This window comes from Colossoma macropomum, unplaced genomic scaffold (genome assembly GCF_904425465.1).
Source record: "Colossoma macropomum unplaced genomic scaffold, Colossoma_macropomum, whole genome shotgun sequence".
NCBI classification, from domain to species: domain Eukaryota; kingdom Metazoa; phylum Chordata; class Actinopteri; order Characiformes; family Serrasalmidae; genus Colossoma; species Colossoma macropomum.
Genome location: NW_023494790.1, coordinates 27,027,518 through 27,045,106, shown reverse-complemented (window position 1 = coordinate 27,045,106; position 17,589 = coordinate 27,027,518). Strand labels below are relative to the sequence as shown.

General features: G+C 40.7%; 2 protein-coding genes across 2 annotated transcripts; both read left to right on the top strand.

Moving 5' to 3' along the window:
• The first annotated feature begins 8,372 nt into the window (after window positions 1-8,372).
• On the top strand, window positions 8,373-11,313 carry LOC118808955 (homeobox protein Hox-B3-like). Its single transcript, XM_036571836.1, has 2 exons — window positions 8,373-8,793; window positions 9,666-11,313. Exons 1-2 carry the CDS (start codon window positions 8,373-8,375, stop codon window positions 10,265-10,267), a joined length of 1,023 nt encoding a protein of 340 aa, XP_036427729.1. The 3' UTR covers window positions 10,268-11,313.
• Window positions 11,314-11,339: 26 nt separating this feature from the next.
• Window positions 11,340-13,158, top strand: hoxb1b (homeobox B1b). Its single transcript, XM_036571835.1, has 2 exons — window positions 11,340-12,711; window positions 12,824-13,158. The coding sequence occupies exons 1-2, from the start codon at window positions 12,126-12,128 to the stop codon at window positions 13,156-13,158; spliced, it is 921 nt and encodes a 306-aa protein (XP_036427728.1). The 5' UTR covers window positions 11,340-12,125.
• The last annotated feature ends 4,431 nt before the right edge of the window (window positions 13,159-17,589 follow it).

The window sequence follows — 17,589 nt, the reverse complement described above, 5'->3', positions numbered from 1 at the left end:
TAGGAACTTTTATTTTATATAATCTGGAGTCCATCAGATAGGAAAATCTGATGTAATAATAATAATAATAATAATAATAATAATAATAATGCCCTGTGCTCCGTGTTTGTTTGTATGGAGCTTGTATAAGTAATAGCAGGGTGCGGCAGCAGGATGCCTAATGCAGTTGATCAATGATGTCGCGCTCAGGCTTATCTTTAATTTTTCATTCTCAATCGATTGTAATGCGTCCAAAAGGTTCTCTGCTATCTCGAAAGCAGCTCGGTTTGTATCCCAGTTGCATGAACACGGAGCGGTGCGTCGAGGAAGAAGCAATCACAGCCTGTAAGCCAGTACAGTTTTACAGACGGATTTACGATTTGAGCGGTGACGAGCCCAGAGATAAGATGGAGAAAAATGAATGGGATCGCGCGCGCAGGACAAAGAAAGAGTGAAAGGGAAAAATGTAAGTTTGCTTTAATTCGTTTACGGCCTCGTAATCTAATATATTTAATATATGGGCAGTAGTTTTTTGTCTGTATTGATCAGAAACAGAAGACGCGCTGCACGGAATAAGACTGTATTCATTAGAAGCAGCGAAATAGCCTGAACAGCACAGCGCTGCGCCGAGACCCTTACTAGCTGTTTTTAGTTAAGGCCCACTGATGTGGTCTGAGAGCCTGTTTTAGGGGGAAAGATTATCTCTGACCATCTAGGCTTAGGTGCACTCATGTGCACTGTTACAGAAGCCTGTGACGTTTTGTCAGCTTGGCAGGTCAGACTCGGACATATTTTGCTCTGGTCACTTTTGTAGCCCATATCAGTCACATGACTGGAGATTATCTGTCATCTATATATACCCTGTAGATCCGAATTTGTGTGCAAGGTTATTTATTCACAAATTCGCGTCTTGGGGAGTATGTAGTTGATGTAAACGCAGCGTCGATTTGGAAGACTGCATGTCATTTCTGGCCTCTTCTGGTCATTTTTCCGCTTCATTCTGTCCCTCAGTGGTTAAGGCCTAGACTGTCAGAAAACAAGGTTCTGTGCAGGCACATTTTTCAATTATCAAGGTACAAACAATGTAAATGTAAACGCCCCCTCAAAGGTACCACAGCGGTTTTAGAGCCAACCATTTTTAAACTGTTAAAAGTGAAATGGTATACTTTAGATATGTCTTCCCCAGGAGAAATATACTATTTGTACCTTTTCATACTTTAGTGTTTCATAACAGAACAATAAAAAAAGCTGGAGACAAGACAGTATATGTGGAGTCAGCTTAATACAACCTAAAATATATTGAGGGTGCCACCACAGTGACCGTTCACTAGCCTTTCTTTCTGAGAGTGTGGACAGGCTGGCTCTACATGCCCTTGCAGTCTTGCATGAACGTATTTGATCAGGTCAGGCCAGATGCATTGAGAAATTTTTCCAAAGTGTGTTTTCTCACAAATATGGCAGCCATACCTGAAACTCTCAATTCAGACTGTTTTTCTTCATTAATGTAACTTCTAAAGAGCTCCAAGCGTACTTAAGGGGACAGCACACACTCAGCTGGACGAGCCTTGGTCAGACACAGGTGCTTTTGTTGTCTAATGTACGCGACAGCATGCAAAGGCCGTGAGTTTCTCCATCCACATAAAACTGAGCTGCTGCTTGACCTGCTCCCTATCTGGGGTGTGCTCCAGTAGTTTGGCTCGTGCGCTGGTTGGCATCGCCCTTCTTATATAGATAAACAGGAAAGCTGCGCAAAACCTCCACTTTTCTGCCTTTTCTTTTCTTATACAGTCTCAGTAATCTTTATCTACCAGTTATCTTTTACAACTCTTCAGTCAGGCTGATTTAACGTAATCTTCATTAACCGTTACAGTACATGCATTGATGGCTTGACTAGGGGTGGAGTAGAGGGGTGCACTGGGAGTTTGGAAACTGATTATATGAAAGAAATCCTAGTTACATACTTTTCTGTGTTGTTTTTCTTTTCAGCAAACAAAGACCTCAAAGAGGTAGTGACAGGGCGGACACCGAGCAGAGATTTCGGTGCAACATCTGTCCAACTCCACCGCACTCTGAAACCAATGGAAGAAAGAAATATGGAGCAGACCAGGTACTTTTTCTCTGAGTAGTATTTAAATAGTAAGCCCACATTCCTTGAAAATGGCCAAGCGATTGAGTTTATGAGCAACTGCATCCATTCTTCTGGAAAATGCCTTCACTTTTCGATGTTAATGTCTTTGAAGAGACCACATACTACAGTTTTCCTGTATTTTATTTGATTTCTCCCTTTGAGATCCACGTACTGGTATTTGCGCGATTTTATTGACTGAAAACAGTCATCATTCATTTTTACGCGACGTTTTCCAACCTTTCTTTATCCCCTAATATGTACACTGACTGTTTTTGTTACTGTTTGTTTAAGATGTATATATTTAAATGTGCTATAGTCTGATTGGCTGCCTTGGAGTGTGACTGGTTTAAAAAGCGGTCGAGGCTGAAACACTTCTTATAACTTCAGCATGAATGGGCGAAGCTAAACTACTGTAGGCTGCATGGAATTAAAACAAAACGAATTAAAACATGGGCTTTGTTTGCAGTTTAGCTTTCATATACGGGCTGAGAAGTTAACATCAAACTCCTGTTTCACTAAAGCGAAGGAATTTTTTTCTTTGAACAGCAAGGATACATTGCATCCTCTTAGTTAATTATTTTTGAATATATGACCTTTTTGATGCTTGTGCACATATGTAAAGCGTATTTACAAACATCGTTTTGACGTAATATAGCTCACCTTTTATATAATTTAAAAGCAGAAAGATGAATAGAAAAAGAAAACGTATGCGAAATTGACATTGGCCTTATGAGAATGATGCATCTTCACATCATGCTGAATTTCAGAGTGGGCTTTAAAGAAAAGACACATTTAAAGGGCATCACCTGCTTGTCTGTCACGTGTCTCAGAAGGGTACAAGGCAGCTGTCTCCTGGTAAGGGTGGGCTCTCTGAAAGACCTCTCTTTGCAAAACCCAACCTAACAAAGCAGAAGGAGAGAACCTGTCACGGGTCACGCAGGACTGTGATATATATTGAGAGATTATTGTAACGTTACCTTACAGAGGAATTTATTTATTTATATATTTATTTACAAATTCTGCATAATTCAATTGTTGAAATGTAAACAAATTAATTTAGAGAAGTTTGGTGTGAAATGATTCATTGTAGAGAAGCTTAAAATTTCAGATTTCCTTACAGTGGTGGTGGTAGGAAATATGCAAATAATCAATTGCAGACGTGTTTTCTGAGTTGCTATGTGTCATGCTGATGATAGTAAAATAGTGGTAAACCTGGGACTATTTGGCCTTACAGCACCCTGCAGGTACCTCTCCACTTTTGTGTTTAAAAAAATAAGTTTTAGGTCAAAGGCTTCTCAAAACTACCGAAAAATAACGTCCCGGGCATCAGGCAGTGTAATTGTTTCACATAAAAACTTCCGGTGGAAGTAAGGTTTTAGAGGCGTTAAACTCTTCGGACGTCTGGTTCCTATCATCACCATTGTGAACAATTCTGATTTGGCAAGTTTCTCTAGAACTGAGCATTTCACATCAAACCACTCTGAATGACTTTGCTTACATCTTAATGATTTAATTATGCAGACATTTTTTTAAAATTGGTGGAATTCCCCTCTACTTTGATGAGTTTGATTCATAACCTTAGCCTTTGATTTGTAGCTAGTAACGCAAGATTCTCACAAATGTTTTGACTTCCTGTGTGTAAACTTTAGCGCGTCTGACTGACCTGTGCGCCACCTGATGTGGAAAGCGAATGTAAAGAACTTGTAAAGAAACACGTGTCAGTGCAGATGACCCATCGCTTCTGGACAGATTGATGGGAATCGTCTATAATCCTACAACCTGGACACATGTATGCACACACGAGCAGTGCAGGTTTGAATTCTTACGGGCCAGCAGTCTGGTCATGTGTCCACCATAGAAACCTGTGTAAGCAGTTAAAGCTGAGATTCGTCAGGATTCTTTAATAAAGATGTCTGATTAGGGCATCACTGCTCCAGGCTAGTAGCCTTAGTTAGATATTAACCCCTCTCTGCTAGAAGTGCGCGTGAGCAGGAGAGCCGAACACTTGAGAGATCAAAGGCCTCCAGACCAATAAGGAATTGATCCGAACACCATCACTGGACGGCGGCAGTCTCTCATCTTCATCTTCAGTAATTACAATAGACTACCAGGAGAACTCCGGATAGACGATTATTCAAGACTTTAACGCCGTATCGACTGATTTCTTCATGGTGACACGTTAGTTGTGCTAAAATTACAGATTGTTTTTCAACACCTTCCGGCAAAAAGAACAGCCCCTCAACACAGTCTTTCCTATTGTGTTATTTAGTGGCTGCATATTGAAGATCAGCATAGCATCGTTAATCGCAGTCCAACTTTGATGCTTTAAACAGATCTCCCAAACAGAAACCCAAATTAGCTTAAAGAAAGGGTAATTTATATATATATATATATATATATATATATATATATATATATATATATATATATATTAGCATGCAAAAATGTGAAAATCTAAATTACATAAAAAAGCTGTTTATCTGGCCAATATTTGCTTTGAAAATCACTAGTATTCTTAATAAACAATAAATAACAATACAAGAAGTAATGATTTTGTGTTAACCATTTATTTAAGTCCATTTATTTAAGTCCAGCATTGTTGTAATTATCATTCAATACTTAGTTTATATATATATAATATATATATATATATATATATATAATTCTAATTAGTCCAAACATTATTATACAGCTCACAATGACTCATTATTTATTATATTCTTTGTCAAAGCGCTTGCCTGAGTTGGTTAGAGTGGACGCTCGGCCCTTTGGTTGTTTTGTCCAGAACGTCAATATCGCTTTAGAACAACATCCTGATCTTGCTTAATTTTTGTTTGATTCGCAGTTCAATTTCTATCGATTGCTTACTCTGGGACACAGCACCATTTGCCTCGATCAGCTTTTACAGTGCGCCCCTCTCCTTCCTCTCGCTCGCTCTGCTGTCTGACGGTCTAGTGTTTCAGCCTATTCAGTCCGCAGAGGACTTCACCGTTTATCATACGCATCTCCCTCCTGTGCGCCTCACGACCCTTCTGAATTGGGCTTTCCAGTCTGTCATGATCCTTTAGGCTGTATGTTTGGTCGGAGGTTTTATTGTTTATTGTTGTTATCATTGTTCGGTTCTTGTGTTTGGGGCGTGTTAAGTAAAAATGTGTGATAAAAATAGGACAGTGTTTCAGGCTAATGTTTCATGTGGGCAGCCCTGATTAACGGATTTTCCCCCCTCCAGGTATTCGCCCTGTGCGGGATCCTTCTGCAGCAAGTCTCCAGTGGAAGGTTCTGCTGGTGAGTAGACTGAATGGAGTTTGTTTAACTGGGATGTAAAACTGGGTTGAGCCACTGAAGTAACTAAGTCACTGAAGCTGAGAGAGGAGCAGACTTGATCTTTGATCCGATGGAGGATTGAACGCGTGTCAAATGAAACCTCGCATCTTTATGTGATGAGATTGAAGAGATACAGAGTAAGTGCGCTGTGTTGGACTGTCTAATAGCTGAAATCAAGCGCTGCAACGAAAAGACACACAGGCACTTTTACTGTATGTTCATCCTGCACCAGCAGTGTCTGTACGGACATTAACGAGTTTCAGAAACACAGTTGATCCACATTATAGGCATTATTAGGCTTCGGAAACACTGTGGATCCACATTATGGGTATTATTAGGGTTTAGAAACATTGTGCATCCACATTAACAGGCATTATTAGGCTTCAGAAACACTGTGCATCCACATTAACAGGCATTATTAGGCTTCAGAAACACTGTGCATCCACATTAACAGGCATTATTAGGCTTCAGAAACACTGTGCATCTACATTAACAGGCATTATTAGGCTTCAGAAACACTGTGGATCCACATTATGGACACCATTAGGCTTCAGAAACACTGCTCCACTAGTTCAGTAGGTCTCTTTTGATTAGTCCAAGCACATAGCCTTCTGTAATTCGAAGTAGACCCATTAACCTTCACATCTGAATATTTAAAGCTTATTTGATCTAAAAATGGTTCATGATTTTATTAAGGGGTTGCACACAAAGAAAATATAGTACATCAACACAACTGCTTCCTTTAAGTTTTCTTGTTTTGGAAATTATTGTATTCATGCTGTACATTTTATTCATTGCAACCACTTAACTAATTTTATCATTGTAGTTCAATTCAAGCACGTGTTTTCAGTGTAAATGTTCTCTGAGCTTCTCTGAGAGCAGATCTGCAGAAATGTTTCAAATCGGTCCAATCGTGTGGCTGTATCTTTTCTTATCATATAAAATTCACTCTTTTGTTCACAGTGCGAATTTTAACGAAACAATAGAAAACCCGCTTTTTTATTATGGATAAAAGTATAAACATTGTAGGAATGTTTATAAGTAGCGTCTTATTAGTCAACTAAGGTGTAACTACGACATTTTATCGCCTCAGACCGTCAGACTTTCTCTGCTCATGTTAAATGTAGTTGTTGGAGGTGAATGGATGAAACTGGAGGAGTGAAAGGAGCAGTGTGTGTGTGTGTGTGTGTGTGGGGGGGGGGTGATCTTTCTGATCGAGTAAGGGATTAAAAGCTCTATCAGATCTCTGATCGCTCACTGATCTGAGGGAGCTGAAGCCTCTCCGCCGCGCGGGGTGAGAGCGAGCTGCGCGCGCTGGAATAGACTCAGTTTGTGAATGGCGGATATGTCCGGGTGATTTATCACCATATTACTTCAGCTAGAGTTCACCACGAGTTCAGGATCCTTTGTTCTTTCTTCAGAGTCGTCGCTTCTTTCCCTTTCTCTCGTTTCTTTTCCTATGCAGTCTCTTTTCCACTTGTCTCTTTCTCGGCTTCTGTCGACAGTCGTGAACGCAGTTGAAAATAAGACTACAGGAACATTTAAATACATAAATAAATCTGTATTAATCAAATTCGTTACAAAACGTACAAGAAGGTGAATTCTTTTTGTCTTATTTTCGTCGCTAAAAAAAGACAATCCTTCTTAAAAATACATGACACGGAGGTCTTCACATATATATACATATATATATATATACGATTATTTTGCATTTTACATTAATAGTTTGAGGCTGGTGTTCTGTTTTCCCTCTGTGTCATTTTTTTGCTCATTTTCATTTTATTTTTGATTCTTTTTTACCTCAGTCATGATTAAACGGTTCTTTGCGTGGTAAAATGGTTCCTCAGAACAGCATCGTAACAACAAAAAGGTGTCAAGCTTTTAACAATAGCAGAACCCGTTTTGGTGCTATATAGAACTATTTTCAAAAAAGTTATATGGAGCCATATATAACATTCTCCATCGACGTGAAGTATGATTTAACTTATTAAGCATGCAAATGGTTCTGAAATCTTGAGGAACCATTTTTAAATATATAGCTCATTTATTTATTTATTATACATGAGTGGGCTGAAATCTGGAATATGAACCACTCCATCTTTAAACATCCTAAAAAAAACATGACTGTTTTTGTCGTTTCCTGGCAGACCGTTTGTATTTACAGGCTACTTTTATTGTGGAAAATAAAAGCTGATTCCCAGCAAAAGTTAATAAACCAGTCTTTGCGCGTTTGTGAGATATTTTCGTTCAAAAGCTCCTGCTTTTGACAAGAAACACATATACTGGGTGTGTGTGGCGCACTTTCAGTGTTGCATGTTACACATGTTACAATTTCAGCATTGTTAAAAAACTGATGTTCAAACCTGTCTTGGCTTTAGGAAGTCAACTTCTAAATGGCAGAAAAATCCAGTCTCATCAAATACTACAGCTTTACAGCGGTCTGTGCTGTTATAGAGTCATATCTCTTATATCTGTGTAATTATATCTTCATCTGTTATTAGCACCACATAATAAAACACCGAGACTCAATATTATTCATAATTGCAAAAATAAAAAAAGTTCTGCACTGAATGTATTTGAGTCAAATGTGTACATCATTACCTCATTTACAAAATATATTACATAAACACATTTGTTACCAAAAGTGCTAAAACAGTGAGACAAAGTCGTGCTCAGTTAATATATGTTATTCATTTGGAACTGATGCACATTTGAATCAGTAAAAATTCAATGCATATTTTTTCTCCAGTGTAAATATCTCTTTTGCAGGAAAGACACGCTCCCTTCCATGAGCTCTTTCAGCTGTGCAGATGGATTTATGTCTCCTCATTCATACTGTGTGCTGCTCTGACCTTTTAGGTCGCCTGCCAAGAGGCCTCTGGAAGGAAGCTGTCACGTGACTTGAGATGCCAGTGTTTTGCCAGAAGCTCGAACAGCCGCGATGCAGCTAATGAAACCCTTCCAGACAATGCAGAACAAGTTATACAACATCAGCTCCAGCGCCTCGTTTCAGTGTGACGGCACGTTGGGACACCGTGACGCTCCCCGGGAAGACCACCGACAGAGGAATGTGTACTCATTACTGACCCTTGGAAACGACACCCCGATTCACCCAAAGAAGACCAGCGAGGACTGTACTCGGCTCAGCTTTCCCGGTGAATCTCATCACAGCTTTACAGCATCACCCCTCCATCTCCCTGCACCACCAGCACCACACAGCTCATCTCTGCACAGCGGCCACATCACCACTGCTTCAAAGTTCACCTTTACTTTTGATGGCAAGCAGGTCTTCCCCTGGATGACAGAGTCTAAGAGAAATTCCAAACAGAAAAGTCACAGCTTCTGCGATGCTTCTGGTAATGGTGGGTAAAGTTGCAGCTGGAAGTCACCATACATTAAGAACAGGCCTTGCATCATTACTCAACATTATTATACTCAACAATCACGCTTAAAGCCTTTAAAAGGACCTAAACACGTTGATCAGTAAACTGTCAGTGTAAATAAAGTTCTTTGGAGAAACGTGGAGGAACCACTTGAAGAATTGATTGCTTGAAGAATGTTTCAACGGATTTTTGAAGAGCCATTTAATCAGATGTGCGACGTGTGAATAACATTTAAAGTTTAAAGAACGTCCACATAGCGTGAAGTTTCTGCACTAATTAAAAAAAAACTAGAACCAAGCTAAGAACCATTTAGGGCGCTTCATTTCTGAGAGTCTATGCTGTTTTTAAGAAGAAAGAAAATACAGCATACATGCTTAAAAAGATGGTTCTACAAGGGTTCCTTAGTAAAGTCAATGGTTCTATTTAGAACCATGAGTTATATACAGAACAAATTCAAGTTTAAATGGTTCTTTGCATGGTGAAATGGTTCTTCAGATTGAGGGAGAATGTGTTGTAGTTCTATTAAGGACCTTTTTGAAAATGGTTCTATATTGTGTTAAAAGGGGTTCTGCCACTGTTGACATGATAAAAATGGCAGAGCCCTTTTTGGTGCCATAAAAGACCATTTAAAAAAAAGTATAGAACCATTTGCAACGTGATGGAGAGTCATTTCACCATGCAAATCATTTCAACTATAATAGTTCTAAATAGAACCATTGCCTTTGCTAAAGAACCCTCAAATGTACCATAAGTTCACACAACTGTTTGATCATTCATTCATTTGTTTGTTTGTTTGTTCGTTCGTTCGTTCGTTCCAGTGCTAATTAATGCGTTCTGCTCCTGTTCTGCAGGCTCCAAAAGGACTCGCACTGCGTACACCAGCGCCCAGTTGGTGGAGCTGGAGAAGGAGTTCCACTTCAGCCGCTACCTGTGCAGGCCTCGGCGCCTGGAGATGGCCAGCCTGCTGAACCTCAATGAGAGACAGATCAAGATCTGGTTCCAGAATCGAAGGATGAAACATAAAAAAGACAATAAGCTGAAAAGAAAGCCCCCCTCTCCCAACGCAAGCCCGCCCATTTCCCTGCGAACGAACGTTACTGATCCGCCTTCTGAGACTCTGAATTCTCAGCCTGTTAGCACTCCTCAGAGCCGTGTATCCACCATCAGCCAGGTTTTCCGAAACCACGTGGATTCTTGGTGTGACGCGCAGAGAAACAGATCTACAAATGACCCGTGCTCTCCATTTCTAAATGATGGTGATGGTGTTGTCTTCAGTGACCATGGCTGCTCCAGTTATGTGGAGGGTAACCAAGGGGATTTTATGACCTCCTGCGCGCCCCCAACGCACAGATTTACTCATTTTTCACACGTTTTGTCTCATAATAGAGTTGATCAGCACGAAAGTGGTCTGAATCGCAAGTCATGGTCCTCTACTCAGCCTGGTGAACAGTGAACACAGTGAACCAGTTTTAAAATATTTATAAAAACAGTTCTGTAAAAAAGTTCTGCTCAAATCAGTAAGCATTTTGATTTCGAGCTGTGTGTGTTTAAAACAATAGTTTCCCAACTTAACTACGACTAGGGATAACAGTTCAAAACGACAGTTTAAAGCTATTTTATTTATTCTTCAGCCTTTTGATTATCTTAATAATTTAATCAAACGTTTCGTTTAGTCTATTTTGTGTTTGTTTTTATTTTTTTTTTTGCAGCTTCTTGAAAATCCTTCAGCGCTCTGTCACTCAAAACCATCTGACTGTCACTTGAAAGATTGATTATCGTCCAGCAGGCTGTCTCTGTGCTTCCCTGTGAACAGACACCGTTTACTGCTTTTAGATTTGTACCTGTTTAAAGGAGATCTTTATCAGCTCTGTTAGATTAAACGTATTTTAATAAACAGCCTACAAATCCACGCTGAACATCATTTCATATGAACAAACACAAATATCTTGCATTAAGAGAATTCTCTTTCGGTTTGCTTACTTTTGGTAATAATTGCGCTGATGTACAATATTTTCTTTATGTGGAAATGATGCACATTTGAATCCAGCACGTTCAGTGTATCCCTCTGTTCAGTGGAGTCTGTGTCCGCGCTGTTTTCCTGTAGAATTGGCTGCAGAAGTGACTCAGACCGAAGAGAAAAAGGCCACATTTGTGTCTCTGTGTTGAGCTGGCCAGTTTTAATCCCTTACGCAGGCAACACCGCTCACGGAAAAGAAATGAAAAGTTAATCGCAGATCGAAAGAGTGCAATCTTCAAATCACAAGAGCAGCGATTTTAATTATAGCCGTAGTTTTAACTAGAGAATTTTAACCTAATAGTACCACGGAGCTTGCGAACTGTCTGTAGGTCAATAATAAGCAACTAAGCGTCTCTGGTACTAACTTAATTCAATTCAGTTCAACTTTGTCATTATACATTTAAACTGTAGCCTACAGTATAACAAAACACGCCCGGGCTGCCTCTGAAGCCTCTGATGCATAAACATTAAAAACAAGACAGGGACTTGAGTGCATGTGCATTAGATGGATGCCAGACAATAGGTATACACAAAATAAGTACAAAAAACAATAAATAGACAGTAAATACAGAGTTAACCAAAGTGTACTGGCACACAGTGTATATGTATGTGCAAAATGTGCAAAATATATGCGGCGATTTTTAGAGGTGGTGTTCAGTAAATAATGGTGTGCATGTTAGTTCAAGTGTTCAGTCCAAGCATATTCAAACCACGCTGGTCGTCTTGGCCAAAAAGACATGGACCTTGATTCATGTTGCGATTAAATAATCACTTTTTAAAATCGCAGTCACGATATCGATCTGAAAAAAAATGCCGACTCGTTCATACCGTATAGGCGCTGTATGCGCAAAAACGGTTACAACATCAACTCCTGTTTTCTATTAGTAACCGAACGTGACGTGTTTCACAAGTCTTTAGAAAACAGAGCATTACTGCAAAGCCAGACCACCTAAAGAAAGCGTCGTAAAGCCGTAAAGCTGTTCTATATTGCTGCGATAAGAGCGCTTCTCTTCAGGCGCGCCCTGTAAACGTGTGCTCTTATCTGACCGATGGGCTGGATGCCATTGATGTGTTTGTCATGTAAATGCGAGCCCTTTGATGGACACTCGCTACGCCCAAATTGCTGCTGTAGGTCGCACCCCATTGGCGTATTTTTGGTCACATGACCTGTCACTTGGTTGATATGTAGCCGGATGGAACTTTTTGAGATTTGACGTACTGCTCCGAGGTTGTAGGGCACCGGGGCACCGCTTGACCCCCATTTGAGTTAACTACCGCTGGACAATCATACAGAATGAATTCTTACTTAGATTACACGGTCTATAACCGCGGACCTAACCCGTTAAACGCCAAAGTTGGATGCTTCTCTTTGGATCAGGAGTACATGCAGGGCGCCTGTGCGAGCACCAACAGTTGTATAGCTGATGGGCGGCCGGTTGGAGGGACCTCGCTCACACCGGCGCTGCATGAAACTCAAGGCATGGGCTACGCGCATCAAGCGTCCCAGCCGTACCACATTAATCTGGATCTTGTTACAACGGGACAGGCCGGCTACGGCAAGCAGAGCCGCGCTCACTTGGACTATGGTCACCAGAGCATGCTCGGTCAAGGAGAAGACCACATGTATCTGCAGACCCCTGGCTTTCCTGTTGTAAGCATGGGACCCAGCAGTGGAACACCCGGCGAGGCCAACTGCAGGCCAGCAGCGCTCCCAGTGAGCCAATATCCTTCGTATCCCTACGGAGAGAGAGAGCAGCACAGCTATGGGGCGTACAGCAAATACAGCAGCCTGATCCCCCCCGACACCGACCCCAAGAAGAGCCCCAACCAAACACCAACTTTCGACTGGATGAAGGTGAAGAGGAATCCGCCCAAAACAGGTATGTTCCCCAAAGATCTCGCCTCACGGAGGCCTGAGTGGGACTCATATTTGGTGCGGGTTTGTACAATCGCATCTCCTTTCCTGCTTTAATGCTTGTTTTTCTTTTACAGTCAAGGTCGCTGAATACGGACTCCACGGCCAGCAGAACATGATCCGCACCAACTTCACCACGAAGCAGCTCACCGAGCTGGAGAAGGAGTTCCACTTCAACAAGTACCTCACCAGGGCGCGGAGAGTAGAAGTGGCCGCCACCCTCGAACTGAACGAAACGCAGGTCAAAATCTGGTTTCAGAATCGCAGAATGAAGCAGAAGAAACGCGAGAAAGAAGGAACCGTCCCGCTCATAAACCGCGTCGCCGACTCCGCCGCTGGCCAGAGCCCGAACACCTCCAGCACCTCGTCTCCAGCCGCCTCGCCAAGCTCGGACACTGCGGCCCCTAACTGACCACAGTGAACGTGGTTTATGCCTAATGACTGTCAGGGTGTTTTTTGTGCCAAACGAACTTTCCAGTTACATGTCCCACTTTTATTTCTAAGGACATCTACATAACTTATTGTTCATTCATGGACCAAATGTGAAACATCTCCTAGTTTTGCCAGTAAAACCATTTTGCAGACATTTCTGGCCTTTGATAAAGCATGTTGCTGCTTTAATTTCCCCCAAAAGCCCAAACATTTGGGTTTCTATTAATATGATTCATATGATCACACATTCAATTCAAGCTATGTAACTGTCTTCAGCCACTGAAGGCCAGTTTTAGAATTTGCACTAGAAATGTACTTCGGAGAAAAAGGGTTGTGTTGATATGTGCACAGTACTCATCTGTCCTGTGCAATAATAATAACTGAATAAAAGTTGCTTTATTTTTCTGAAATGAGTCTGTTATCTGTTATGTGTTGATTCTTTTTTCATTTCAAAGCTCTGATGTTCGTAAGTTCACATGCTTTGTTAAGGGACATTACAATACAATAGGGTTCATTTAAATCAGTGATACCCCAGTATGTATAGTTTGACAAGAGGAATGTTGCAGTACACACCGGGTGGCGTTCTATGACCTTTTCACCTCCCAGTACCTCCAGGCTTTCTAAACATGTAAACACTCCAGCCAGCTCACTTCCACAGCAGTGACTTCTTCTGCACTTCTGCTCACTTGTTACTGCACCATGATTTATGATCTGGGTGGAAGTTTCCTTTCCAATTTTCACAAATATCTGTCCAGAAAATATCATATGGGCAGAAATATATCATGATAAAATATTCTGGTTGTAAAGATGTTGTACATATAAATGTACACTGGGTAATGATTGTGGCCTGAATCTTGACCCAAAACAACTCTATTATAACAATATATTCTAGTATTTCTAAACCAAACAGAAATGCTCAATAAAAGCATAAAAGCACCCATGAAGTGCATTTGAAAAATTGTGCAGATGTGGTAATAGTTTTAAAATATTGGTTTCCCTTAACCACTTACATAAATAAAGCCTTTTTGAGATCCAAGTTTTAAACAACATCAAAGGAGAATTTGACTTTTGTTCAGAATTCAACATAATTCAGTGGCTAAGATGTAAAAAAAGTCATTTGAAGTGGTTTCATGTGAATCAGTTCATTGTAGAGAAACTTACCAGCTAATGTTTCTTTACAGTGGTGGTGATGTTAACCAGGGGTCATGATGTATACAATCCAAACATAGCCATTCCATTTACTCTCCAAAATGACCAGTGAACCTACTTGTTTTTTGAGTTTTTATGTGTGATGTTAACATTAGTAAAATAATGGTAATTCTGAAAGAGAAAAAAGTTTTCTATGCAGTAAAACAGTCCTGCATGTACATATTTGCCATGCATGCATTTAAAAAATATATTTAAGGCCAAAACTTTATCTCAAAATTATGGTAAAGCATCAGGCAACTTATTGGTTAATTATTTCATATAACAGCTTTCTATGAGGGAGCTTTTCAAAGCACTAAACTCTACAGGCGTCTGATTCCTATCACTCCTACTCTGAGAAATTCTGACTCTGTAGATTTCTCTGTAACAGTGCATTTCACATCAAACCACTCTGAATGACTTTGTTGACATCTTAACCCTTTAATTACACAGATATTTTGAAATATCTGAGGAATTCCTCTTTGAAGCAAAACTATTTGTAATTCACTATACTACTATATCACTATATTACTACCTATACTTTACTATATTAGCACTCCCTCCATTTGAGTGGACAAATTCTGAATCATTAATTAACTGCAATCCCCCCCCCGAGAAATTTCATGAGCACATTTATGACTGTAAATGAGTGTCCTTGCTGCACAATATCAACCACTGCAGCATCACATTCTATGAATTTTGTTCAACAGAAATAAAATGCCACCTCAGCAAATTGTCCGAATAAATGTACATTTAAGAATCTAAATACAGCCAGATCTTGGAGAGCCTCTTGGTCAGCTTCACCTCTACCTAAAAGTTTGCAGGGACTTGACAGCCCTGTTTCATTCCCCTGATCATCTGATGGACTGCTTCAATATTTACTCAGGGTGTTGGGTTTGCACAGTTCTTGCCCCGGCAGCACTGCACTGTCAGCACCCTCTCCACTGACCAGGTTCATCCAGAGTTCAGGCCCAAATTAATTCACTAAAGCCATGAGCCTGTCCAGCAAGAGAGGAGAAGGGTGCCCGACCAAAGGTCAGGGAAGGCTTAACCAACCCACAGCATTAGTTCCTCATCTAGTGTCAGTTAAATATACAACATTAACATAGATATCACATTTTAATTCTTCTAAGGTTGAGGATTCAGTCAATAGCAATGTAAGTTGAATATGTTTGTATATACTTTATCAATTAAACATAACAAAATGTTCAGAGAAAGGCTGTGCACACTGGAATTGCAATGTGGAATTTCCCACCAACGTACCATACTGTGTACCAAAATTCAGAGACCACCCCTAAATTAATTTCCAGTCAAAACGGCCAACTAGTAAAATTTATTAATTTTTCAGCATCAGAAAAAAAGCAGAAGCAGAAAATTACACAGAAACTTCAACAACTAAGTACAATTTGTTTTAGTATACAGTGTTTCTCTGCTTTGCTTTTATTACAGCTTCCATTCTTTTTGGGAGTTTAGTTTTCAGTTTTTCAAAGAAATCTAGAGGGATATTTTTTCATTCTTCAAAAGTTCAGTCTTAGAGGTTGGTTGAATTTTCTGTTTTTCTTATTTTGTCTTTGTCTTCTTCTTGACAGCCACACTTCCTTTCAGACCCATAGTGTTTTGTCGCATTCTCGCAGTTAAAGGATGGACAGAAACACTAGTTTTCTAATGGTGACAGGTTTGGTGGTCTACAAGGTCTTGCATGGTTGTAAGGTGTCCCATTCTCTAAATATCTTTTAATCACTTGTTGAACTCTAGTTTTGGAACCTCTTGTTTTTTCATTTATTTTCCTTTTACTTTTGAATTAAAACATAATACGAACAAAAAAGGAATAACTCGTGCATAATGTCTGCTTTAACTGGAAATAAATTAGGAGTGGTCTCTGACGCAGCAATATTTTTTTGTCAACTAATGTAAAATCTTGATATTGTTGGCAAAATGATGATTTTCCTTTGTTATCATTCAAAAGACCAGCTTTCATCTGAGATCATGTAAAAAATAATTGCTTCAGCTGCAGTTATCTCATTTTTTGCTTAGTGGTGGTAATTATGTTGATGTAGGTGCATTTGTTGGTCAGCTACAATTGGTGCAAGTGCAGGAAATGGTGTACGTGCTTCACTTTTACAACAAGCTCTAAGCTCTAATGCTTATAATTGCAGCATTTTTGTAGCGAATGTGGTCATTAGTATGTTTTCCCTGCCCTTTTGGATGGCTTAGCTCTGGGCTCCCACTGGGTCCCCATCTGCAGGCGTCAGAGCTGGAGCCACAGCCCTATGGAGACAGATGTTCAGCTTGCCTGCAGGAGGAGGATGTTTTTCACCAGCCTGTCAGCTTACAGGGAAACCTCAAGCTACAGTAAGTGGGGTGAGGGGAGATGAGAGGAGGACAGTGGGGAATAGAGACAAGGTTAAAACACAAAAATGTGTGTGAGGAACAGTAGTGAAGAATAATCGAGAGGCAGATAGGAACTTCTGTGGCTGCTACTACTAAATCATACATGTCAAAAGCTAGGGGTAGTTCTGAGCTGCTTCTTTTTTTGCTGCATCACCCCAAGAGGCAGCTGTAAGAGTGGTCTCAGTGCATACAAACCTTGCTTTCCTCCCTCCGCTGCTTGACCTCACCAGGTGAGTGAAGCAGCAAGTCTCGGCGTCCTCTGTGCCAGTGAGCCGTCATTCATCACCAGCACAGACAGCCCACTTTCCAGCTCTGCAAGACACCAGGGAGGTCAAGAGTCAAGATAGAGAGGCCACAGCAGAAGAAGTGTAAGTATGATGTATGGCTTTTGCGCGCTGCATACTGACAGGTGCATCATCTGCAGTGTGGAGTCAGGTCAGAGATCTTCTGCGTGTCTTCTCCCTCTCTCTCATGCTGAGTACGGTTGTCACAAGGGCTTTTACAAATCAAATGCTGGCCTGGCTTGACTTCCTGAGTCTTGTTCAAGTCCTTCTGAAGCATGTCACTCCACAGGGGTACCTGAGCTCAAAGGGATAAAAAGAGAACTGTATACACTATTCATTGGCTTTAAACAAGGGGGTCAGAGGGGCATTTTGTATGTCTCCTTGCTTTTCACAGACACTCTGCTAAGAGTAGGGCCAGAGGCCTCATGCAAATAGCCTCCACCCCTTGCTGGAAATAGGCATAACAGGAAGGTTTCCTCCTCCACTCTCCATAGTGTTCTTTCTCAGAGGACTACACAACCATCCCCCTCCCGATGACTCGTACCCATATC

What these genes read in the sequence shown, in the direction of transcription:
- LOC118808955 (XM_036571836.1), top strand. Translation starts at nt 8,373, where the DNA reads ATGCAGCTAATGAAACCCTTCCAGACAATGCAGAACAAGTTATACAAC. An exon ending in CTGCGATGCTTCTGGTAATG is followed by an intron (nt 8,794 to 9,665) that starts GTGGGTAAAGTT and finishes CCTGTTCTGCAG; the next exon opens with GCTCCAAAAGGACTCGCACT.
- hoxb1b (XM_036571835.1), top strand. Translation starts at nt 12,126, where the DNA reads ATGAATTCTTACTTAGATTACACGGTCTATAACCGCGGACCTAACCCG. An exon ending in GAGGAATCCGCCCAAAACAG is followed by an intron (nt 12,712 to 12,823) that starts GTATGTTCCCCA and finishes TTTCTTTTACAG; the next exon opens with TCAAGGTCGCTGAATACGGA.